Source organism: Bombus huntii, chromosome 10 (genome assembly GCF_024542735.1).
Source record: "Bombus huntii isolate Logan2020A chromosome 10, iyBomHunt1.1, whole genome shotgun sequence".
Taxonomy (NCBI): domain Eukaryota; kingdom Metazoa; phylum Arthropoda; class Insecta; order Hymenoptera; family Apidae; genus Bombus; species Bombus huntii.
The window spans coordinates 6,896,429-6,923,322 of record NC_066247.1 but is presented as its reverse complement, the minus strand read 5'-3'; the positions used below and the strand labels follow the sequence as shown (position 1 = coordinate 6,923,322).

Genomic DNA, 26,894 nt, shown 5'->3' with positions numbered 1-26,894 from the left:
GCAGTAAGGGATGCGATTAAAATAAGTTAGTCAAATTAAGATTATATTATTATAGGTAGAAAGGACATGCAGTTTCTAGGAAGGAATATTTCATTATCTATTTTAATCACTAAAATTAATAAGCTTGAAGTAGTACAGAAATGGAGTTTTAGAAAGATTGCTCTAGGTTGTAATTTTCTAATTTCAATGACATTTATTGAGACGTAGAATCGAGGATATTATAGAATAAATGCAGTTATAAATCCCATTTAAGAAATTATACCCAGTGTTTTTTTTCGTATTTCAGTATGTTATAGCCTGTATCATTAAATTATTACGTTCGTTGTTGGTAATTAAAAGTCTTCGAAATAAACGATACAATTAATTTTGACATGTTAAACGCGACTCATGCAAAAAGTGGGACGTCTGAAGGAAAATGCAACGTCCTCCTCGACCGTAAAGGGTTAGAAAGCATACATGGACATCGGATAATGGAGGATGGAAGTGGGTAGTAAATCATGGAATAGACGGTGTCAAAACGTCCTTCAATATATCATTGTAGGAACGTGCTTAAGGAAATGTCGTAGGTGTGAGAAAATTCTTCGAACATCAGGTAGGTATGATTGAGATGTTTGAAAAACAAGAATTCGAAGATTGACTACGTCTAAAAGTCATTTTCTTGGTAGTAAGAGAGTTATTTATAGATGTACAAAATTTACATAGCTTCGAAGTACGTATAACGTTACGACATGTAGGAAACTATCAAAACAGTGAATTTTTTAATCATTAGCCTACGTCACAAGGTATTTCCAAACTGCCTTTGACTTTCCCATAATCTCGTTCTTAAAACTGTCGATCATCTCCAAGTTTTTACTTTCTTTTAATAAACTGAAGTTTTGATTGGAAGCGTTCAATTCTCAGGATCGTTAGTTCACACAGTAAGTGATTTTTATCACAATTTCATAACGATGAGAAAGAAATCTTGCAACATCCTCTCAAGAATAATTTTCAAATATTTTTAATAGTTTCCCAATTTCCTAAAAACATCCTATTTCGCTTCAACAGATTCGTCCATCCAAACCAAACTTCCAAATTTTACACCAAAATATAGTAGCGACGTTCCCTTCTCTCTTCTCCCTTCAAATTTCAACACTGCCGCCTTCAACCAAATCCTCTACCTATCCTAACCTTGAAAAGACATCTGCACAGAGCCATCACAGCCTCGACCACTATCATTTTCGGCAAAAACAGCACTTCCATCCCGTTTCCCATATCAATCAACCAAGCGAACATCGTATTCTTGACCGGCCTGCCAGGTGTTTGTTTCCGCGTCCTTCGAAAAATCCCTCTTCCTCCGTTGTGACAGACGTCCTCGAGATCGTGCCAATTATGGTGACCAGATGCCAAGCCTGGCGATTTAGCAGATGGAAAAGGTTCACGGCCACGACGATCACCTTGGTCGATCCCGCGAGACTAATGCGCTTAGACCCTTCCTTCCTATACACACCGATCGTCGATGATCACGATCTCGTCGATCCTGTTCCCGGGTAATAATTACCGGCTGGCTGTCAGTGCCAGGTCAATGGGAAAGCATTGGAACGGCTACGAGAATCGACAGCTTCCGCGGGTCGTTAAACCTGAAACGCTTCTCGCTGCCGTGCGCCACCAGGATACGTGGCTCCGCGACTCTTTTCGTCGTGATCGATGCATTAGCAATTAGAACGCGGAATTGGGTCTCTCTCTCTCTCTTTCTCTCTCTCTCTCTCTCTCTCTGTCGATGATTCTCTTCCTTTCAATTGGAAATCGATCGAGTAGTTGTGTAAGACGAAGCTGGTTAGAGATGTGGAGGTACAAGTGGTGATCAGGTAGCAGGTTTCTAATTGCTTCAGCAACGGTTTAAACAATTTTGCAAGAATTTTGGGGAATTTAGAGAATCGAAGCATTGCGCGTTGGACGTTGCTTTGCTTGATCGTTTGGCGGGAGATAGAGCGTGGGGTGCTGAATGATTTGATTTGAGTGCTTTGTACAATAGAAGCGCGACGAGGAATAGTTTAGGTTACGTAGGATTGTTCGAGGGAAAAGATTTTGGAAATTCGATACAGAATAATAATATTCGGATCTGGGGATCGTACAATAGCTTCGATGAAATGATTTTGTAAATTTTCCGTAGAGTAGGATGTACAAACGCGTGGAATATTTAGAGCAAAGATTCGAGGAATCTGGTTAGCAAATCAAATCAAACTCATTAGCTAGTTTCGATTAAAGAAGTATCGCATTAAAGAAGATTACGAGTCAAAGTAGATTAACATAAACGAATCTTTAACTAGCGTACTACATAAAGCGAAAGCTCGTTTCCACGAAACGACACGATTCTCGAAACGTCTGAAAGAATCGTAAAGGAAGTGACTACGATCTTCTTCTCGTGGTGCAGCAGGTCGGAAGTGTTTCGAGCATCGACGATCGGTCGGAAGGTCAGAGGTGAGGCCTCGAGCGTGCCTCGAAAATAGAACGTGGTCACGTGGTGGGTACCGGTTTAGGCCGTTTCTATTTCAATTATCGCGCGACCGGGCAATTTGCTGGCGTTTAATCGCCGCCGAATCGCCGGCTAGCTTCGGGCTCGATTATAATTCTCTTCTCCACGTGTGTATACGTGGGGTTAGAGCAAAGTGAAACGGCGCGCGTGCGCGACCATCCGAGATCTAGATCGGGACTTTCCAGCCGCTCGTTCAGGAATGTTGATTAACGTGTTAATTAAGCGGCGCCGTTCATGCAAAAATTCGAACTGGTAGAAATGAGAAGAAAATTATTTCTCGTCGTGTATCTCGTTTTTCGTTTACGTTGGTTCAATGAAATTCAGCTCTTTTCCCGAAGGGATAAGATAATGTTCGGGTCGAAAGTGAAATCGAAATTTTCTTTTCTTTTTTTTTCTCTCTCTCTCTCTCTCCCTCTCCCTCTGTTTGTTTTTAAAGTTATTCCGCGGGAGGAAAACTGGAAGTTACATGGACCCAGTTTCGTCTGTGGCTTACGTAAGAGAAAAGTTGCCACGATTATCCCGCCATTTTTTCCCCAACTTTCTAAAATTTCTAAGTGTTACGTTATGTCCAGTGGAATGGTTCGATCAAGTTCGAGAAGTTGAGCAGAATTTAACGCCAGATTCCTTCTTTTAGTTACGATTTTCGGTCTCTTAGATATTTTTCATATCGAGTAGAATAGTACGACAGAGACGAGTTTATGCAAATTTCAGTCTCTGTAGAACCATCTTTAATCGATCGAAACAGATTCATTTTTTTCTACTTGATACGTTTCATTTACATTCTATGACATTTGATAGCAACTTCGTCATTGTTTGTTCGATCGCTATTTAATTTTGCTTTTTATCTCGCTTTCTATTCGATAGTCGTACTAATCTTTTTTCTTTCGTTTGTCTTTCTTTTTCAGGAAAATGGTTGTCTTTACTCTCACATACGATGGGGCGAGGCTTTCGTGGTCGTTTACAGCGTGACGTGCAAACGAAGTTTTCAGGAAGCTCGCGGATTGCTGAAGCAACTGGCTGACTTACGTCTACCATCCTACTTCACTGCTCTGTTGCTCGGCAACAAGAGAGATCTGGATCATGCTCGGTGAGTGTTAGATCCAACTATACGCGTTAAGATTAGCGAATTAAAGGTCACAGCCGCTGCGGAGATTAATTCGGTATTCTAGTACGGGAACATGGTCGCATAAACGATAATATCTCGACGATTCTAACCGAAGGAAAATTATTTAAATCCCACAAAATTTTCGGTATAAAGTTGTATTACTCGTCGTGAATATCGAAATATCTAACCGAGTTACACGATATTAGATCGACGTGAAAATATCAGTCTACGATGCTACATATACTGTTGCTTTATACAGAATACTAAGTCCCGTTAGCGCTATAGCAGAGAACTATAAAAGAGATTTTGAGTTTAGAGAACCGATCGACGTAATCTTATTATCACTACAAACGTAAATGTCTTGGTAAGGTTTCTATGTCAGAAAGTTATCAGAAAACACAAATATCAAGTCCATAATAATTCCACATAATTTTATTAACATAACTGTTTCAAGCAAGAATATTTTGGTCTTTTGTATCTAAAAGTTATCGGCAACCATAAATATCGAGTCTAAAAGTTTGGAAAGTTGCTTGATATAATGTTATTAACTGAACGAGTCACCTCGACCAGTTCAATGTCTCTCGTTTTTGTATGAAAATGCTATCAGGAAACATAAATATCAAAGAACCTATAATCTTGTAGAATTAAAATCCAAAAAATTATCAGAAAATCCGAGTCTAAAATAAAGTGCTGGTCCAAACGAGATCCAAGTCGAAGTATCAAGCGTAAAAGTTTAGAAAGTTGCTCGACATAATTTTATTAACTTAACAGCTTCAAACAAAAATATTCTCGTCTTTTATATCCAAAAATTATCAGGAAATATAAATATCAGGTCTAAGAGTTCAGAGGATTGCTCGACATCGTTTTATTAATAAACCGAATCAACTCGATTACTTTAGTATCTCGGTCTTTTGTATCAAAAAATTATCAGGAAACATAAATGCCAAAGAACCTGTAATCTTCTAGAATTAGAAACCAAAAATGATCAGAGAATATAAATACCAAGTGTAAAAGTTTAGAAAGTTGCTCGACATAATTTTATTGACGCAACAACTTCGGACAAAAATATCCTGCTCTTTCATGTCCAAAAATTATCAGCAACTATAAATACCAAGCCTGAGAGTTTAGAGAATTAGCATAATTTTATTAACAGAACGAATCATCTCGACCACTTCCATGCGTCGATCTTTTGTATCAAAAAATTTCTATCAGGAAACATAAATATCAGAGAACCTGTCATCTTCTAGTTCGAGTCCCAAATACATTATGCATATTACGTTGCAGGATTTTCCATGGTTGAAAAGTTAATATTTTTTAAACCGAATGAAACCTACGGTGAAGAAGAAAAAAGAAAAGAAGGAGTCGATCCGTTACACTGGAACCACTCATAAAGAAAACAGGGATCCAACGATCGAATGGAAGGCACGGCCATTCGAATTTTCCACGCGACTAGCACCGACGATACAAAGGAAAAGCTTGGAAGTGGCGATCGACGTGGCCGATCGGAATCGCGTCGACTAATCGGATCGAGCGATTCTCGACGCGCTCCGACCCGCGTCAATCGCCTCGTTACAAAACCGTTAAACATAATAAACACGGTGGACGGTGCAGTGGTCTGACCCGTTTCTCGCGCGGCCCCCGAGTCTTCGACATACTTTTCCCCTGGTTTGATTGTCATCTAATTGCTGGTCCTTGTCCATGGTACGGAAAGAATCGCGATATCATTGGCCAACTGCCGGTCGCCGAATACTCGCTGACTTCACGATCACGCCCCTGGCGATTTCACGCTGTCTTGCGTGTATAAATATGTACTTATGCTCGTACAGCTTCGTGCAAAAGTTTGACTCTTCTAAACAGAGTAAGAAGCAAGATGTGCTCCGTCTGTTATTTTGATCATCTAACCCTGTTGCGATCTTCCAATTCTTATATCCTGATCTTATTCTTGCATCGATGTGCAAAAAGAATATTAAAAGTAATATTGAAAAGAAACAAAATCCTTGTATCTCGAAATTGAAACAGACAAGTTGCTTTTTCAAAGTTAAGAAATATTTTAACGACAGTTACGCTGTTAACTCGAAGATGGCCCAGAGAACGCGCTAACTCTTTAGACTTAGACCTGACTCCTTGTTCATCTAATTTTATTTTCCTTATTTAATCTAACATTGAAAGTTATATATAAGCTCGTATCGACGTTTTATAAATTTCATTTGCGCCAATCAATCGCGACAGTAATATTTTCCTGTTAATAAGATGATTCATGTAATTCTGGTTATAGAGAATTAAGTGATTCTTAATGTTTAGAATACCAAATATAGTTATTCATACTTATCACACTTGGGACTTTGTTCCGAATAATTTATACAAGCCTGATTGATTAAGAGAAAGAACGATATAGTGGTGTTTCATTTGGAAGAAAGTGACGGGCGTGTCTGTTGCCGATTGATATACGGTTTCGATTAGCTTCGACTTTGATTGGATTTTGTATGACGAGTTAAATACGAGTTCCGTGAATCGTCAGAGTTGGCGTCTTCATCGAGCGTACAGAAGTATTCGTTGGCTCTAAAAATAAAAAAAAGGACCTAAAACAGTATTCTTTTTTTAATTGCTTGACTCATTGTTTAAGCTGGACAGATGTAAAATTAGATCAGAATGTCGAGAATTTGGCACGATCTATTTTTCAACGATTGATCATTTCATGGGACAACATGTAATTAACCGTCTTTGTAAACAACAACTACGGTTCTATAACTAAATAGTCCAAGATGATATTTTGAATTGATCTCAAAGTTCTGATAGAATACAACTTTTTTCGTACTTGATATAAACGATATATAACAGCGTCGTGTCTGTATTTTACATTTTCAACTTTTTCTACTCATTTTCAATTTTTTCTATAGAAGGAACGAAGATTCCTTTTCGTTAAATATGGTGCAAGGATGTCAAAGAATTGGCACATTTATCTTCTAGCGAAAGTTTCGAGCTCTGATTTTTTCTTTGGGCCCTATTCATCGCGAACATTTAAATGTTACACGAAATACCTAACGGTATTGATGATAGTAATACGTCTACCAATCGGTTACTCGAGAGCTCCAGTTCTTAATGTAGGCGAAAAACTGTACTAACCTTTTTCGATTCTTCGATCGACACGCATATCGCCATGAAGAAATTTGACAAGCCAAATTAGTCGCGTACAAAGAAATTGCAGCTGAAAGGAAATTTTCAATATAATTTTTCCTCCTTGTTTCTACCTATAGACACTCGAACGTTGCATGGAATACCTAACGGTATGGATCATAGCGGATTACGTGTAGCGACACAGTGCTCAAGAGTCCTAGTTTGCGATCCAGGTGACAAATTACACTGAGAGGTCTTTAAAAACTTAATGAGTCTGAAATTGCTGTTTCTTCTTTATCTTTGCGTATAATAACGAGCCAGATGTAGCAGATTACTGTAGCTTGGTACATGTTATTATTATCGATCGTTTGTTCCGTTGGCAAGATTGTTACTTTACCAGAATATCGCAATCGTTTCTTTCTCAGATTCATATTCGTTAGACGATCCAGTCTGATAACAACGGTGAGTCATTGTTTATTATTCTATCTAATAAAGAATACTTGATTCACTATGTTAATTCAATTGGAGAATTTTTATGTCAGAAACGTGTCTTACAGATAGAACGTATCTTAAGTAGATACAGACGATCATTCTTCGCGATATAAGTCTACTGTTAAGTAGATACGTACGATGATATTTCGCTACATAAGTCTGCTGTTAAGTAGATACAGACAATCGTATCTTGCCGTATAATTATAGATAACGCCTACGATAATTGCGTAATACGATGATTATAAGAAAGTTAATAAGCGTTGCTTCTAATTATTACCACATCGTTAATTTCTATGGTTCGATCAAATCCACGTAACGTTACCACGAGTCGATCAAAGTGTCCGTGGCTGCTTATGAGCGATAACGTACCTGTTCGTCCTATTAATCTCGAGCAGTTCACTTTCCCGATACATGGAGCCCGCGTAGTACTCGCGTACACGCGTGCGTAGACGGTTGCTCGCGCGTGTGCGCTGCGCGATCCGGTAACAGGATCTTCGCGAAACGTTTCCTAGACGAGGCGAGATTTCGCTTGGCGCACGCGATTCGCCAGCTACCGCTTCGCGTCCCTGTTTTTTTCCTGTCACCTACTCTCTCATCCGAAGCTCTCTCGTGATCCACACGCGGTGTCTCTCGACCGCGCGCCGCCTCGCCGCGTGTCTTGGATCGGTGCCTGGTGGCGTGAAACGCGAAACGAGGCGCCACACCGACCGCACTCCGACACCAGAGACCGTTTCGAGCACGACACCCGGTAGTGGTCGCGACTGCTCGCTCATCTAGAAACCGTTCACGCGATCTTCGCTCCGACAGCGATCTGTTTACGCGCGCGAGCGAGCGCGAGTCATCCAACACTGGCCGACTTGGATACGCCTCTGTCTACTGGCTATCCTGGTCGACGCATCTCTAGATCGATTCAGGCCGTGTCTGTCCGTCGAACGTCGTTCTACGGACGATGCTAAATGGAGGTTATCAGCTTTCCTCTCTTTTTTCATTTTATAGAATTATGGAGCTTATTGTCTCTGCCGCTTCGTACCACTTTTCCATTGCTGCTTCGACAACTCTCTATCATTTCTCGTTGCTTGCAGTGGCTTCCATCGGTGTTTTAGTACACTCGCTGGGTAGATTATTTTAGCGAAGATTCTATTGTTATATTTAATATATCAATTATTATTGTTAATATATCAATTATTGTCGTTATATTTAATATATCAACTGTTATCGTTACGTATAATATTAAGTATATGAAAATGTTTTTTTCTTATTATATATCAAAATCTTGTTCGTATTCGTGTTTCGCGCAATGTTTCAAAGTTGCTTTTATACTTGTCGAGGTTGTCGCGTTATCGAGGCTAAAAATGCCCTCCTTCTCAGTGGCGATTCGTTTAAGTTTACGTTTTCGAGATATTGGAAGGATTTCTTGTAACAGATAAGTGGGACTGAAAGTTTCTGGCTTTGCGATAGTAATTAATAGCGTACTATGTAGTTTCATACAAGTTAATTGACGCTGATGGATAGCGATATCATAAATGAGTCGAGTCAGAAGATTTCTTCTTAACAACTAGACTGCGGATTTTTACGCGTTTATAGGAAATTTGAAAGCGCAGAATCGCGCACAATGCACGTACGAAAAATATATCAAATATTCGAAACGTAGTGCTTTCTATAACTCTTTGTAGGTGAAACACTTTTCTACCAAGGTTTCGTTTTTTCAACTATATTCTTAGATATGAATTTTCACACAAATTTTCTTTTCCTTCTAGAGCGTATAAAGATTTCCGATGGTGCCGCGTGTACGTACGTTTAATTCTAAATCGCGAAGCAAGATCTTTCATCTTCTGTGAATTTCTCCAAGCGTTGATAGCGGAGAGCAATCGTCCGAATCGATTTTCTCTGTTCGTACAAAACGCGAAACGAAGGTGTGGTTAACATTTTGAACCGACTCGCGACGTTGTGCATTTTACGCAATCCTCGTATTAATACGAACTTAAAGTGCATCATCGAGCGTTGCGTGATTCGGACGGGAGAAAGCTAGGAAATCGAACCAGTCGCCAATTTTTCCCATATCCCCTGAAAGTTTGTGATAAAGATTGGCCTACGAACAGCTGCTTATTAACCTTGTCAAAACGAGCACTGGCTTCTGAATAATAACTAGAGATAGTTAATGGAAATGAGTTTCGATTCGATAAGGTGAGCTACATAGCAGACATATGGTATATATCTGCTTATTGAAAAGGGTGTAAGTAGATTAGTTAGGCTTTTGTATGTGTGATTATTTATTACGAGGAAACATTCAATTATATATAATAATTTATTTTTATTCGCGATATACTGAAAAGTGCGATAGGTGTTTTATATATTGCGATTCGAACGTGTGAAGAAGAGAGAGTTAGAGTAGGAGGCAGGGCTTGTGCACGTAACAAATTGACAATTGGGGAAAGTGGGAGAATAATTGTAATTTTTTTCAGAAACGAGATAAATGTACAGAGAACGGTTACACGATCTTGGTATTCGTCTAGTGGATTTTCTGATGAGTAGCTTACGAATTTTTATGCTTTTATGGGAAATTTAAGAGAGAAAACAATGCACAGAATGCGCGTAACACGCAGAAATATATGAAATGTGCAAGGTTCAGCAGCTATTATGATACTTGAGCTAGATAAAAACAAACTTCTGCTTAGATTACATTCTTTTCTCTGCCTTTATAAAAATATGAATTTGCATAAATACCTATCTAATTATGAGTTTCCGAGATTTCTCTTTATCTGTAAAATATCTCATATTCTTAGAGAATGTTCTACCAAATATATCAAATATATATATTTCACAAAATATCCTAATATTCTACGTTCTATGAAAGCGTACAGAGATATGGAATCTATTTAAAAATTATAAAAATATTTCGTAAAATGCTATAATAAATAAAAAGTGGAACTGTGCGTCGCTAATACTAAAAGCGTAACATAGCTTCCAATATCTCTCAATATTTTTTCTTTTACCAAGAAATATTTCAAAATCTTGGAAGAAATTCTCGAAACGAACGACGAATACAACGTTTGACAAGCTTGTCAAAAACATTAGTTAATCGCGTCAGAAGATCTCCTAACGTGGAAATCAATGAAAAATCTAACGGGAAAAGATACATGATTTCGCTTTCGTGGCTCGCAAGATCGTACGAAGGAGGGAAACTCAATTACTTTTCGTCTCGGCTTCATTCGTCATTCGAACTGTACGTCCGACTGAATTGACTATTTAGAAACTTTTTGAACAATCCCAGCCTTTCGAGCTCGTTTCATATGCAAATCCTCGGCGATTTTTCGCATCTTTTGAGTAGTCAGTGTCTGAAGGTACTCAAGAGTGAATCACAGCTTCGCGTGTTTTGTGTCGGGCCGGGAGAAAGCTGGCAAACGGTAGTCTTTATCGTCGTAACTTGCGATAACCTTCCATTTCCAGTTTACCGATGCTTCCCTTAAAAATAATCGTGTTCGTGATTGATGGACCGTTGAACGGTCTTTGATTGCTCTTGAGTGGAAAATCACCGTGCCAAGAGAATTCTCGTTTCGAGTATCTTGAATGAAAATTTCTAAAGCGATTGGGACATTACCGGGAATTTCGATGCTTGCACGGTACTTTACTGAATTGCTGCAACCTGATGCAAGTTTATTTAGCAATCGAGTTAATTACTAATGGCTGAATAATTGCATTTCTTTTTTACTATATTAAATTTTTTATTCTTTGGCGCAGAAATGTCTCTTCCACTACTAAACACGGTATAAAATTTTCCCAAGAAATCTCCATTTTTATTTGCGATATTAAGCTTTCTTTGTTTGAAAATTGCAATATATTTCTTTGCATTTATGCGAAACTTGAAATTACAGAAACCTACAAAATGCATACAGTATATGGAAATACGTAAAATATAGAAAAGCAGAGTGCTATAATTGTTGACAGGTAAAGCGAATTTAATTTTGTCTATGGAACGTATAAATTCGCATAAAAATCCGCCATATAATAATTGATAACATACCAATAACGACGTGGAATAATTAAATTGTTAAAATACACCAGAACCAAATTAATTAAGCTTTCATACTCCAGACAAATTCTGCCTTTTTATCTGTATCATGGCTCCCCATATCTGACGATAAATCTACATTTTTACCGTACCAAGGGAAATTAAAACGATCTGATTCGCACGTTTTAAGATCGTTTCGATGGGGACGTAAGGCAACGAAGATGCAGTTCCGCGTGAAATTGAATTTGACACGAATGCTTTCGCTTCATCCTCGGGCAGAAAAGCCAGTGACACGTAGGTGAACCGGATATCGATATCCCTTATAGGCTACAGCCCTGGAACAGGAATTTCCTGGGCGATCCCCGTAGGAATGCGGATCGTCGTTAGCGAAGACACGTTTCCCACTTTTTTACTCGTCGCTCGCGTTCCTGTATTCATTTACAAACCTCTCTGCATACCGGCCAGCGTCCGATGGATTATCTAACAGTCACGTTCAGTATCATCGCCACGATCTTTCCATGTTTCTTCGTCAATTCTCTATGATTTAGGCTATTTTTTTTTAATCTTGATCCGAAAATTTCTTTCTTCTTAATAATTTCTGGCCAAGATTGTTTCGGAAAAAGGACTCTTCTAAAGAAATTACGCAAGAGCAATATGACTATCAATTTTTGTAACGATGCTTATGGAAAGATACTTTGGAAAGTAGTTTCTGCTAATAATTGAAAACTAATTCGCAGAGATGCTCCACTTTTCGGAAGAACTTTTATCGAGAAATATTTTTAGACGTAGTTGTTGGTAATCGTTAAAATGTATTAAAAAGTACCATTCTTACCATTGGTAAGTAAAGGTGTGGGTTTTAAATATTTCGTAATTTAATCGTTGCAAATCCAGAAGGGAATTTATAGAATCTTTTAGAATTTATGGGATGTACAATGATAGACGTTATCGCTGCACTTGTCTTCTTACATCGATCGGTATCTTATCGAGTTTCCTATCTCACTTAAATCTCATTTTCTATTGCTATCGTCCCGACGATACGACGCAAGTTAATTTCTCAATCACAGTTGTCTGAATCGATACGTAAGACAAAAGATACGTGTCTGAAAGTAGCGAAATCAGTACAAGAAATGATCAAAATTTTTCGTGACAAATGAGAAAAATTGAGGACGAAGGAAATACATTTCTACGATCGATGTTCTTCTTTCCTTTGTTATTAGTAATAACGTCGTTCATTTTTATAAAAAGCGATATCGATTCGAATCAAATATGGAACAAATTATATTAATGGGCAAGCTGAAAAAGCTAAGAAATTGAATAAATATGCCACATTTATTCTCTGATATATCTAAACATAAGTCTCGTTATTGTTGAAGTGGTCACCACTTCTAAGAAAACTCTACATCTGGTCTTTTCAGTTTTCTCAAGCACCGAAGCCATTCGACAGCGTGTAGACAAAAGACTGCGACGAAGACAGACCATAAACAATAGACAGACGACGTTAGCTTCGGAGTTTTCAGTTATTTGGGTAACACAGCTAGCGTGCGGATCTGCACCAGTTCAAATTGTATTCTTACTTATAATTACTCTTCTATTTAAATATATTTTCTACCTTACAATTTATCCACGAGTTTCTCTGTTTACACATCGAATAACCTCAACAGTTATTATTAACGAGCTAGGAAATTTATTAAACATTCCACGTTTCTGGTACTCTTATACCGTCAGTGTTAATTTTGTTATTATTAATGCTTTACTTTTGGAAACAAGTTTCGTTTGCAAATTGACAGGAAAAACGGCACGTATCGAGAAAATCGTGAACGAAGGAATTTGCTAAATAGTCCCACGCGAGTTACACTATAACTCAGGGACAAATTTGCCCAAGCCTAAGCGATATTTGATGCGATAAAAACGCAGTAGACGAATATGAAACGGCATTCCTCGTGATCCCGACGTTAATCTAGCTAGCGGATTAACCGCAGACAAAAGGTTGTACAGTGACGAAAGATAATTCTTGCTGATTGATGACGTACCTCGTCGAGCCTAGGAAAAGGTGGAAGGTTGCAGGATCTGCCAACTTCCTGAAACTGTTTCTCACGACGCGTATCGGGCAACGATTCCAATCACCATCCAAACACCAAAGATATCGTGGCAAGGAATTTCCATACAGATAATATAAGAATTTTTCTCGGCTGTGATGTGTTAAGAAAATAATATAATATGGAATAATATCGATTATCGGAATTTAATAATTGGAAGAAATTATCGAGGGAGGAGAACGAAGAATATTAACTTTGTATTGAATTTTTGTAGCGCAAAAGGGAATTAAGCGATAAAATGTAACTATTAGGCGATAGCAGAACATTTTTGAAGAAACTGCGGTTAGTACTTGCAATTAGTACATTTAGAGCGCGTTACTTAAATTAAAGTAGAATCTTAGCCCGGATAGCTAACAAATGCAACTTTTACGTAATTATACTAATATCAATTTCCTGATAATTAGACGCATTTGCCTACAATTAGCCTAGTAAATTGCAACATCGTAGATAGAACTGTTACAGAAACTACGTATATCTACGTTACCATAGATATCAATATCAATATTAATTTTGGTCTAACGTTCCGGAAAAATTTATCAGAAATCCTTTACGATTATTAATTATCAAACGAGGACATGAATTGCAATTGTTCAAATATTATTTGTTTTGACAATTACACGTACCGTTTGTTAGACCCAACAGGTTCTTTACATTTTTAACTATCCTACGTTAAAGTATTCCTCTTTGGTCATCGAGTCACACTAAATGAAAAAAATCAACAAAGTCATGTTTTTCCTCCGATTTTCATCCGTAATATATTCAGTCAACCAGTCTGACAATAGTAAAATTACGATTCGAGCGAAACAAGTACAAGCATTACGGCCTGCCTCTGTTATATTTAACCTGAATCCTCACCGCGAGTGCCAGTCGAAATTGCAAGGTGGAGGATTAAACGCACGCAAGAAGAAAAAAAAAATGCCTAGAAGAAGACACAAGCGCGCAATAATATACTTTTTAGCGTCTAGTAACATTATCGTTTAAATACGATTCATAATATATCGCAAAGACGGCCATCATTCCTGCGGCAACCGATTAAATTTACGGCAGGACAAACGGCCGATTTTTCAAGCAGATGATGGGCGGAATCGCGAGAAAGAGTCCTCTGATGGTCGGATGGTAGAAGCCGTGAGAGGCAGCCGCGTCGTTGCGACCGGTAGCCGGCACGGCCGTCTTAATGGAGTTCATAAAGATTAGAAGGAAGACTGGGTTGGCCGCGGGGCTGGTGAAACCACTCTCCCGGCGAACGAGTTATCGCCGCTTTAGATACATCCGAGGCGGCGTCCGGCCGCGAATATCGTCCATCGATAAACTTATCGCGAAATATCAGCTGGCGAATCCCTCGAAGCCACGCTCGCCGCTCGGCTGACAAACTGGTTCGCCGGCTGAAAACCGCGACCAACCTGGAAAGCCGCGTTTCGAGCGGATCGAAAAACGAACGACACGTCTCTTCCTCGTTCCACTGGATAGCTTGGACGTTGGTTGTACATGTATCAGGAGATGGAGGACGCTGGGGGATATGGAAATCGACGTGGGATATTTTTGGCAGATGTTGGTCAGGGTTTGGCCGACGTATACCACGGTATACACGGTGTCTTGCAAAGATATGTATAGGATGTGGAGGAGAGTTGATGTATTAATTGACGAATAATTTGGTAGATTAATCGGTAAACGCTACGATAAACAAATAGATAAATTGCAGTGTAGTAATAGTAAGAAATTGAAAGGTTTGCATCAAAAGTCATTAGCATCGTGCGTTTGAATAGCGGAGGATATTTGGCGTGTTGCAAAGACACCGGTACGTTAATGGAAATTGACGCGAAAGATCGGCAAATGAATAAACGGAGTAACATTGTAGTAAATAAATATACTAGTAGTAGATAGTAGACGTGAAATGTGTAGAGGAGAAACGATGTAGCGTATTCTAAATCGAGATTAACGTTTTACTATCGTAGTAAGCTGACACTAACTAATAAAAGTAGTGCGATACATTTCAAATTGGAAAGATAGAGGCCGTGATTTTATTCCGAATTGAAAAATGAAATACACGTGAGATTATAAAGGAGAAAAGTATACGTTATGTGGACACTGTAGAATGCACAATATATTTATACGTGGTTAAATAAGTCAGGAGTCTCTACAAGTGGTTAATATAGAGTGCGTCGCGGAATCTAAGTCCAACTTTCTCGGTTGTAAACGCATTGAGAAATGCGAGGGCCTTTGAGAACGTATAGTTTATGTGGCCTAACGGTGACAAACGTACTGTATGGTTATTATACTCTAAGCTAGGACTCGTACCAGATCTCGCTGCGTTGAATAAACCGCGATACCACGTAACGCTATTCTCCAACAATAAGCCTTCGATTTATGTATGCTCGGTTTGTTACTGGAAAAATTGCGCTTAAAGAGCAACTAATTAGATTAGCTGTTAAAATATGGCACCGTAACGTTAATAGCTATGCACGTGCTATTACTTTTTCGTTTGTTTTGTCGTCCATTCGTCATCCGGTTCGTACAGACCAATGATACGTTTCTTTTCGTCTGTTACCTTCTGAATTATTTTCACGATGTTCTTTTTTGAATGGCTTTGGTTCGCGTTGGAAATGCGGCGCGTTCGACGGTGCTGGCGCCAAGTAGAAAGCACGTGTCTCGCGCAAATGGAGGAACAAGTCGAGCTGCGAGATATGTAGGTGAACAATGTTTTGATACCGGCCTTTGAGGGTTTTCAAATCGTGGTCACGGTTTCTGAAGTGTCGCGTCGAGTCGATATATCAGGCTGTCCCAAAAGATTCTTTCGTTTTACAAGGAAATAATAGATGCACGACATTTTCTGTTTCCTATTATTTTATCGAATTACGTATGATCCATTTTGTTCGATCGGAATATAAAACAAGAAATGTTATTCATCCATTGTTTCCTTATAGAACGAAAGGAACCTTTGGGACAACTGAATAGATTCTAAGATGTTTCAGAATATTCCGTAAGTAGGAACGTTGGATTTAGTACGGACGTCGATGGTGATTATTTGCTAGCAATGAAAATAAATTAAAACTGTGTTACCTTCAATTTGTTATATACAGAATATCTTATAATCTACAACGTATAGCGTTTTATATAAGACAGACGTTCAGTGGTACCCATCGAGTCTCTCGAGGTTTACAAAACTTCTAAAAGACCTCCGGGGCTTATCGAAATTTTAAAAGTTTACAGATTCGTCACCTATTAGCGTATAAAAAGGCAAAGCTTTAAGAATCAAATTTTCACAGTATCGGGGACCTTTCGAAATCGACCAACAGCCAACCGCTCGTTATCTGCCAGTTCCTGAGAGTTCCTAATGTCTGGCAACGAATTCGTCTTTGTCTCATACTACTTGCCCAGCTGCTAAGCAACTCTCTCCTTTCCAAGATTTATCGAAACTTTGAAAACCAGAGATTCGACACTTATCAAGGGTTCCAAATGTTTCGAGCATCAAATTCTCGCAATATTGAAATCTTTCGAAATTAACGTTCATCGCCTATTCTAAGGAATTGATAGCGTCTGACTACCAATTAACCTTTGTCCCCACTCCTCCACCTACTACTATCATAATTCTCCCCTTTCTTCACCCACTATCTCAGTCATTCTGCACTCCAGGCTATCTCCATAAAGACTCTGTATCTCCTCTGGCTTGTTGCAGGCGAGAGCCAGGGAAAATCCCCTTAGCGTGCTTTCGAGCACCGGTTAATCGTCGGATCATGCAAGTTTCCAGTCGTCGAGTCAGCGCGAAGAATCTCCGGCAATTTGTTCGGATCTCGGTGTAATCCGGTCGTCGCGCCACGGTTCTTGTTCATCGCGGCTGTCTAAAGGTCGCGACGTTGTTTCGCCAGCCAGCGAAATGTCGAGCCTCTCCCCTGGCCCAGTCATCATTCCTATAGTTACGTCCAACGAGTCGAGCCTCACAATCGCGATTTCACGAAATATTCGCAAGTAAAACGTTTGATGGATGCGATGGGTTTAGTTTACGCTACTGGCCCACCGATCTTGCTGAACCGTTCGTATTCAGAAAGAAATTTACGCGGAAACATCAAACTCTAATGCCGTTTCACGTGTCTTTTTAACATCTTGTATATAAGATGGTTGTAAGAAACGTTCGCGCGTACCTTCAGCGTCTCAAGACAACAACTTCTGATTATCTGTTCTCCAGTTAAAATATTTGATATTCCCTGCCATTTTCTTGTTGTGAATTAACTTGGAGTTTTATGATCACGTATTAATCGTATAGCTGTCTATTGAAATGAAAAGTTTCCGGAAGACTCTATCGGACATGTAAACTTAATCAATTTCTTTATTTCGTTACGTGAGTACTCGATTGATATTCGATTCTCAAGAAACAAAAGATTCGCTTTCGTAGTTATTTGTCGCCATATTTATCGCAAGAAGATGACACAAGTACATACGTGCTAAGGCAAATTTAAAAGGCGACGTCCGTAATTAGAGAAACTAAGTAGAAATTTATTTCATCCTCGAATATTGTACCGAGTACTGTACTTCCCACATTTTCTATATTTTCGTACGCATCGCGTGTACTTTGTACATTTTTGCAATTTAAAATTGCCGCGTAAAAATGCGCAGCCTAATCGTCGCTTTTCCGTACTTTCCAATTTACCAAGTCGATCAGCGCGGCTTCCATACGCCCCGAATATTATAAACCGCCATCTATCGTTTCCCATAGAAATTCCATGTTTGGACTAAACCGAGAACCGCTTACTCGTTCACTTTCTCGTACGTTAGCCGCGTGTCCCTTTATTCGATCTAATCGCGCCTTTTCCAGCTAAAATATCCGATATTGCCAGCGCGTTGCTCTTCCTCGAAAAAAGAAGAGGAAGAAGCCAGGGGAATGAGCTGAGATCTGGCGGCGAGAGAGCGCGGGAAACGACACATAGACAGGCTCTCGAATCTAACACCGTTCCTCGTAAAGCAACGGATCGCCTCGTATAAAATAAAAGGGGACAGATTAACGGCCGTGAACGTGGGGGCCTGCTCTCTCGCGTGTGCATGCATTAGACGTGTGCACGACCCTCCCACGCGCCACCGCCTCTTTCTCTTTCCCTCGATTTCTTTTCTCCCTCTTTCTTCCTGTTCGACGCTCCGAGAGTATCACGTGTTCCCGCGAATTTAATTGCCTCCATAAATATCGCGGGCCTTCCATGGCCGAGCAACGTTAAAATACGACGGAGGATCGAGGTCCTAACCCCTTCTCCTTCTCACTCTGTCTATCTATCTGTCTATCTCTCTTTCGAGGAACTCATCCCGCTGGGGATTCGCGATGCAAGAGAAAAAGTGGATCGTTCCGAATGGTAGACGATGATGATGGCGAGCAAGGTGGCTTTTGATTGGGAATGTACAGCGTTGCGAGGCTTCCAGAGGATTGTAAGGGGCTGCGCGATGTGTGGTTGAATTTTTGTTAATGGACGGTGATGGGCTCTGTTAGACACTCGCGAGCGTCGTTTTTTTTTTTTTTTTGGAGAACGTCTTTCTTTTATATTGGACGCACACTGAGCCTCGTAACTATAAAACTACTCTGCAGTGTTTTATTCTTATCCGGATACGGGATGTACAAGGTACAACACGACCAAACGTGAACAGAAATTTACTAAGTTAAACTTAGAGTCGAACTTTGTGGAAGCGACGAGTCAGCAAACGAGGATGCGTTTATTCGAGTTATCGTTACGATCTCGGTTTATTTCGTGTGCCGAGTTCAATTTCTGTCTCGATAAGATATTCCGTTTTACTGATTCTACCGATTACGCGTAGTCGTAGTGAAACTAATTTCCCAACATTTGGTAAATCTTCCGCGAAGCTGAGTACATACGTAGAAGAACAAGATACATCCGAGTTTGTTCGCAAGGATACAACAAGAATCGTCGATCTATGTATGTGTCGTTGGAGATCAAATACATACAAGGTATCGCAGTTTTTTCTGGCTGAACATTGTCGGTATATTCTATAGGTCAACGTGAGGAATAAATGTCATATGGATATATGTATGTGGTTGGAAGCATTGTTAAAGAGTTATAACGAAGAAACGACGTACAGAATGAACAGTAACGAACTGCGTTACTACGGTTTTAAAGTATGAATGGGTCGAGAATATTTGCATCTAGTAGCAGTCAGAGGCTATTGTAATACTTGTACAATTCCAACCACAACTCTATTTTAAAATGTTCACCATTTCCCTGTCAATACAAGATTGGCAGCGAAAAAAATTGAATTTATTTATTACTCGTTGAAGTTGAAGATGTAGATTACAATACTTTCTGGCTATTCTGGATCTATTCGTATTTTTCACTGTATTGACTCGCGTTCGTCATCGCTAATTTTGTACATTGTTCTATTCTTTTGTTACAACTCCTCAACGATGCTTCCAACGAAACATATGTTTCTGCGACATTTTTGTCTTACTTTCGCCAATGGAATATACTGACAACGTTTAACAGGAAAAAGACTGCTACACGTCGCGTGTATCGTTTCAATAAGGAAGAAATATCTGGAACTACGCATACGCGGGTCCTCTGATCCGATGTTATTCCAAAGCAATCGAAATTAAACTCAGGACGATTATAAATACAACGACCAAGCCTGGCGAAATTCCAGCGAATCGCGTTCTTTATCCCGCGGACTTTACGTTCACTCACCTTCCTCCGCTTCCGTTTGTCCGGAACACGATGTTTGCCAAGAAATCGTGACCAGTTCTCTCGTTTCAATTTCCGTTTCGCGGAACCTTGACAGCTTCCGTTCATCCGTGACGGCCGGAAACTTCAGAAATTTACCGGCTCCGCGTGTTTCGAACGAATCTCCAACTTCTCTTCTGTCTTCCTCTTCTATTTACGTTGTGAAATTTCGAAATTTCCGCTTGCTTCCGGCGTGCAGAAGTTTAATTAAAAAATTCGACGAATAACTTTGCCAAAGATTATTGATTGTTGGCCCAAATTCGCAGATAGCAGGAAGATCTCGGAACAAGATGAATCATCGATCGAGCAATTTGTGGAAATATTTAGCAAATTTTTAAGTAACGCGCTAAAGATGATTAACAGTGTCATTCTTGGAAAGACTTGGAAAATTTTTCCACGATACACTGTGTCTGTAATACGATATTAAAAGATCTATGAAATTTCTTAAGAGGTTGAGTTTGTAAATGGGCAGGAGTTTGGTGGTTACGTAGCGAGAAGCAAGTTTGTAAGTAAAACCAACCGGCTGTTGAAACCTCTGTGAAAAGCGTGTGCCTAAAATGTGTCGTAAAGAGTAAGCGACGACGAGTATACTTGTGAAACACGGTTATAATATAGAATTACGTTGCCACGAAACGACTGTTCTATTTTTTAATCCTATTACTACAATCTACTTCAATTGCTAAATCGTAATTTAAACAGCAAACTGTAACCACTTTTTACGCTTGACGCGTATATTCATGAAAAACAGCTAACTGATTGAAAGAGAGCTACGACGAAATGGAAAAATAATATAAAAAATTACATAGATACGAGTACTTATTTTTTCTCTAAGTAATATAGATATCTCGCGAAACTTAATTTAATCAAACTCTAACAATCTAACAGCAGACGTACGAAAAATAATAGAAAGATAAAAGTGTAAAATTCCCTAAAACGTTCGAAACGATCGTTATGTTGCAGAGAGGTATGCGTGGACGAGGGGCAACAGTTATCGCTGGCGCATGGATGTCAATTCTACGAGGTCAGCGCGGCGGAGAGTCCTGCCGGCGCGGCTCTCGCGTTCCAGGCGCTGCTCCGAGAGGCGAGGTCGGTGCAGCTGCTACGAGCGCTTCCGATCCGCCGGAAGTTGGGCGTTCACTCGGTATCAAGGGTACTCGGCACGATCTTCGGCAAGAACACGACGAAAGATCGGAAAAAGAGGCCCTCGTTGAGCATATGACGCCTCCTCTGCGCCCTCCTCCTCGGAGGTCGTGACGAACCCGACAGGAGAACCGACGTGGTCGTTCTCACCAGCAACGTCTACTCCAATCGCTGACGAGGACATCGTTAAGAAATCGTCTGACCAACATGAATCAGTCACGGTGACTCAAATTTTCCTCTCGAAGGACACGTTTAAGAAGATGAAGAAGAGAAGAGGAAGAATATGTTTGGTGTTCTCTGGACGCGACACAGTTCCTGGCGTCTTGATTCGTCTTCAAGAATGATCCTGAGGAACGCTGGGACGTTGCCTGGCGGACAGGTAAAGAAAACGCATCTACGGTAGAACCTCGATTGGCGTAGAATTACGAAAACGCAAGGGACTGAAAGTGCACAGGTGTCGAGGTTCGTGCAACGAACGAGGTAACCGATTGGACAGTTTACTGTACTTTTGTTATGGTGTTCGTGACGAGACTAGGTTGCAGCGGATGTACGTTTTGACGAATTGTCGTTCTGATCCGTGAAACGTATGCTCGTAAGTGGACCGCAGATTCTTGTACAAATTTGTATTTCGCAGAGTATCATTCAAGAAATAGTGGAACTTCGCGCTTTGAAATTTTACGTAAATGTATGAAAGCCCGCGTTATACTCGTAAGAACATAGATATATCCATATTTGATTGCCCCGACGTATTCGTCAGAACACGCATCCACCTTCACCACGGTGCGATTATATCAGTTGCGATTGGATGTCTCATATCGCCGCTCTTGGTCCCGTTTGTTCGTAACCGATTACGAGATGCTATCCTCACAATGCGTTGCGGAATATAACGAGCGATGTACTTGCGCGGACGATCGAGGTTCTACCGTGTATCATCTCCCAGAAGAAGCTTCGTGACGTAAAAAGGAAAGATAATTGTACTTTCTGAGCGGACGAATGCGATCATTTTGTTGACTGTTCGTCGTTGGGTAGAGGGAGGCAGAGGGCGCAGGAGGCGCGTATCCGAACACCAGCTTCGTTTCACGTGCATGGAGTTTCGGGAGTTCGATCGAAAAACGAGAAAATCGTCGACCGGAGAAAATAGCTGTTTCCCTAGGGGAACTAAATGCAGGCGTTCTTGCGTCAGATTCTCGTGTGTTTACAGACGTTTTCATTTAACGTTCGATGGTGAAAATGGACAGTGAATCGAAGAGGAGGAGGAGGAGGACAGTGTGAGAGATTGTTACGAGCGTGGAAAACGACGAATCGCAAGAAATTGATAGCGAGTAAGGTGGTCTTTGTTCGTCGAGTGCTTCGTGTTCGTTTTCCTTTTATTTTTCTCCCTTCTTTTCCCTTTCTACGTTCTTGTCGGTGTTGCAGTGGTCGAATCGTATCTCCTTCGAGGTGGATGGAGAATCGGCGATACGCGCGTGCGACTGCTGTTCCTGAAGGGTTGTAGCTTTAAACGTGACCGGAAGTCGAGGTGATTCTCTCATCAGGGTGCATCGATACCGATTCGTATGATTACTGTCGAGAATCGTGAGAAACGTCTCGCTCACTTGAGATTGTTTCGGTGTATTTATTTGTTTCGAGTAATGCGAGGTAACGGAGTGTACTCGTTGCTGTTGAGCAACTGAAAAGATGGTTAAATCGGATTTTTAAATGGGAAGCTACAGGATCGTTAGAAATAATTTCGATGTACGCTTTGTTAGAAACAAAGTGAAATAAAAAGAAGAAAGAACGAAATGTTTTCTTAACGTTGTATCTTGCTAGAAGATATTATTTCGTATGAATTTATTTATTTTTCTAGTTGAGCCCTACTTCTCTCTACTTTCTTTTTCATGCATATATACATGACATACGTTTTCTATAAATATTGTAATTTTGGTCAATGAGATATCGATAGAATTATGTAGATTTAATTTTATTAAGTATATCGAACGTACGGTAGAAATTGAAAGAGAAATAAGATACACGGTCGAGAAATATTCCGTTCACTGATTTCGTGTCTTGTACAGGCATTGAAATCACCAGATTCTCTCGCCTTTGCAACGCTCTTGTAGCTTCTCGAATAAACTCTTGAAATTTCGCTTAATCTTTCGTCAATCTTGTCTCCTAACGATGAAAGGCTTAATAAATATAAAGGACGTAAAACCGGTAATTATCAAAGACAAGTTGTACGTAATTTACCATTTTTCAATGTAACCTACGGATAACATAGCCATTAATGAAAATCGTAAAACGGCGGATTAATGTCTTCTGACGCAAAGGTAGACGTCCATGTAGAATTATGATTTCCAATTCTCATACACATTTCGATTATACGAATGCAATTAGGAAGCATCTTAGAAGATATTTTATTTCCATAGACGTACGAGTGGAAGTAATTGGAAAATGAATTACGCAATGAACTATGTACTGCGTATGTACGTATTATGCATTATTACCAACATTATTTCGCTTCATGCTCAAAAGTTTCGCCATTTCAATATTTCTATTTAATATATCAGCCACTCTTGTCGACGTTTTTCCAAATACTGCGATCTCGGTTCTTCCGAGGTCTCGAATCAGACGTTCTCTAAATATTCTTCGAGTCTACATTTCCTCGAATATTCCAAACTTCGACTGACATCGACGAAACGAGTTGTTCATTTTCTTAAGAAATTAACTGCGAAGATTCGATTTTTCTACGACCCTTGAACATTGCTCGACCAGTTTCACGAAATATCGATCGAAAGATTAAGCGAGATCTCGAGCTTTCGAAGCGCGACAGACACCCGATGAGAGGATTCCGCGTTTCACGCGACACGTTATCGTCCTACGCGACAAGCTTCACCGATTCTGCGCTCGTTTCTCGGTCGCGGGACCGGAAACGCGCCGTGAGCGCGGGGACTGGCGCCGCGTTCCAAACGAAACCCGATAGTCTTTCAAATAATCTTTCAAATTTCGCAGCTGTGGTCGAACGAAGGACATTCGATGGCGACAACGCTGCAAAATCTCGACTCGATCGCGCTCTGTCTTCTAAAGAATGTTAATTCTAAAGAATGGAAGATTTGTATCGTATCTTGAGCGATTAGGTCACGTGTATGTGGAATCGTTGAACAATTGAGAAACGAGGAGAAGCACTCGGGAAATTATAATAAATCGTTCGATTGAATAAGAAATTGACAGTAAATCGACTCGTAAGTATTTGTCTAGTATCGCCTTTCAGAGTTTAGTTTGCTTCGCGAACGTGGTCACGCTGTTTCGCACCTAATTTTGCGCGAAAGAAGCTATAGTTTTGGCGGCTACCTACTTCTTGATCGAATAAACGAAAGGAACGAACGTTCGAACGAAAGGATTTCAAGGATATAGAGACTGTCGCCAAAGGATTCAGCATCAGCGAACACTTTCGAACGTTGGAAAAGAAAGAACGTTGAAACTGAAATTGCCAATCGATTATTAAAAATAAATCTGCATTCTTATTTACTTTGACGGCTCTCCTGGTTTCCGACTGTCAGGATTCCAACGCAGGGATGTGATACCTTTGAATGGAAACGAGACGTGGGTCTCCGTTCTCGAGATCGAACTTCCGGCTTCCGAGTAATCGATTCGACAACCTTAATGTTCCTACTGAAAGTAGCCTAAGTGTACATAGCGCACATACATTCGCCGAGCGTGAAACTCCCGAGAAGAAGCTCGAGGGTTCGATCGATGCATAGATTCGTAAGGTGAAACGAGAATGAGAAGCATAAGAAAATGGTCCAGCGTGGCGGACTGACTATTACGAAGCTCTTAAGGCTAACCACGCGTCGAACTCAGAGTAAACTTTTCGATTACATTGTTGTGTTATTTTCTTCAACACTCAAATTTGCCAGACTTCTTCGCAGTCAAAATGTTTCTCGCGTTATCGTACTTGTATTTGCGATAGACGAGGACCATTCTGCATTCGCGACAAATTTAACGATATAAAAATAATACGGAGAAATATATCTTTTGGTGGAGGAGCAAAAGGAGTATCAGACAGAATTACAAGTTTCTCAGAGATTATCACAGTTATGAAACTCTCGTAAATTGTTAGAAACTCTTGTAAACTTGCAAGATTAAAACACTTGTGATATCGTATTTAAGATGCGACGTGAGATGAGGTGTTAGATTTTCGTTATGTTACTGGAATCTCTGGCGAAGGGAGAAAGAAGTGAAATTGATTTGTGTTATTGGAACCATAAGCGGAAGACCGCAACGTGGAAAGTATTAACGTATTTATTTTACGTTTAGTAATCTGTCGAACGAAAGACTTGTATCGTCTCATCGGCCCACCAGAGATATAAAGTACCCGAAGTAAAATATTATCCGCTGCATTCATGTCGATGTCGCGTGCATATCGTAGAAACACGCGTCGAATCGAATGCGAGATACGCGCGGATCACGCCTGTATTTTGTCACTCTGAGTTCAATATGAAACTAGGTCGAAGGAATTTATCATTGTGGGGCTAGTGAACGGTTTCATTGACTAGATGATAAATGAAACCGACGATTCGTATTCTCATTGCGAATTCGTGTTATTGTTCGTTTTTCTCTCGGCGACAAAACGACCGCCATTACAGGTTGGAGCATTTTTTTTTTTTTTTTGTAAAAAAGTAAAACTGGAAAAAAAGGATCGTTCTTTTTTCTACGGTTATAGCAAACGCGACTTGGATCGTGTTTTTAAGGTTCTTAAGTGTAAGTCATGTTGTACGTATAGTTCTTTCAGTGCCTTTTATATTGTCTCCAGTGTTGGGTGTACGAGAGTTCATTTCGCCTCGCCGATATACCTTCTCTCGGTCTTTTCTTTCGTTTATTTTATACTTTGCAACTTGATACGATACACGAGACAAATTATACCGTGTAAAAATTATTAGACAGCTCTGCGTGTCATTTTTTCTGTAATTGGTTTTCTGTATTTCTATAATCTCGTGGGAGCATCGTTTGATTCGCAGTCGAGGATGATCGTAATCTTCGTTCGATCTATTTATGGCGAAAGGATCTCAACGCAGATGGAGCGATGAATATTTGTAAGTAAAGTTGCGTTAACGACGAAAGAGAGTGAAGAGGAAGCGTTAGCTGAGAGACAGGCGAAGAGAAAAGGTTTATCCGCGAGCCGTGTAACCGAGGGATGAAAGTATGTGCTTCCAGAGCGTGCCTAAAAAAAAAAAAAAAAAAAAAAAATCGATACATTCCAAAACGTGTGAAATCTACGTGGTAAATCCATAAAACGGGCGTGAGTGTGTCATGCGATTTTTCCGAATTCTGGCCGATATCGATCGCTGTATTTTAAGTGCTAGTCACTTGTTATCGTAAATTGAGAAAGAATAAAATTCTTTTGTTAAACCTTCAGAGAATTTGATTTGCCATGGTCAGCATCCATTCTCTCCTTTCTTCGTGTCCGCTCTGTTCACCCCATCTTCCATTTAATAGCAATCTTTCCGCTCCAAATTGTATAAAACTTTCCGATAATCGATTCTTTCTTCCTACGCTTTTCTACAGATCCTTCTTCTTTCACCTTCTCCTCGAGCCTCTGTGATTTTCACTTGCAGTGGCCACTTTTCAATTCGAAATTACGTGAAATTCCCTGTATCTCATTGTTCTTATATTTTTCTACAGGTACTGTAAGCTTTTTTCCACAGGTTGATACGTAGGTTTTAGAAAGACACGATAAACGACG

At 40.0% G+C, this 26,894-nt stretch overlaps 1 protein-coding gene across 2 annotated transcripts in view; it reads left to right on the top strand.

Annotated features, from left to right (window-relative positions):
* The window catches only part of LOC126870228 (ras-related and estrogen-regulated growth inhibitor-like), an 88,235-nt gene extending 61,675 nt beyond the window's left edge, over positions 1 to 26,560 (top strand). For both annotated transcript variants that reach the window (XM_050627752.1, XM_050627753.1), the window contains 2 exons: positions 3,418 to 3,599; positions 20,996 to 26,560. In XM_050627752.1, coding sequence (XP_050483709.1) covers positions 3,418 to 3,599; positions 20,996 to 21,254 — 441 coding nt within the window. In that variant the 3' untranslated portion in view covers positions 21,255 to 26,560. The remainder of the gene's footprint in view (positions 1 to 3,417; positions 3,600 to 20,995) is intronic.
* Positions 26,561 to 26,894: the final 334 nt, after the last annotated feature.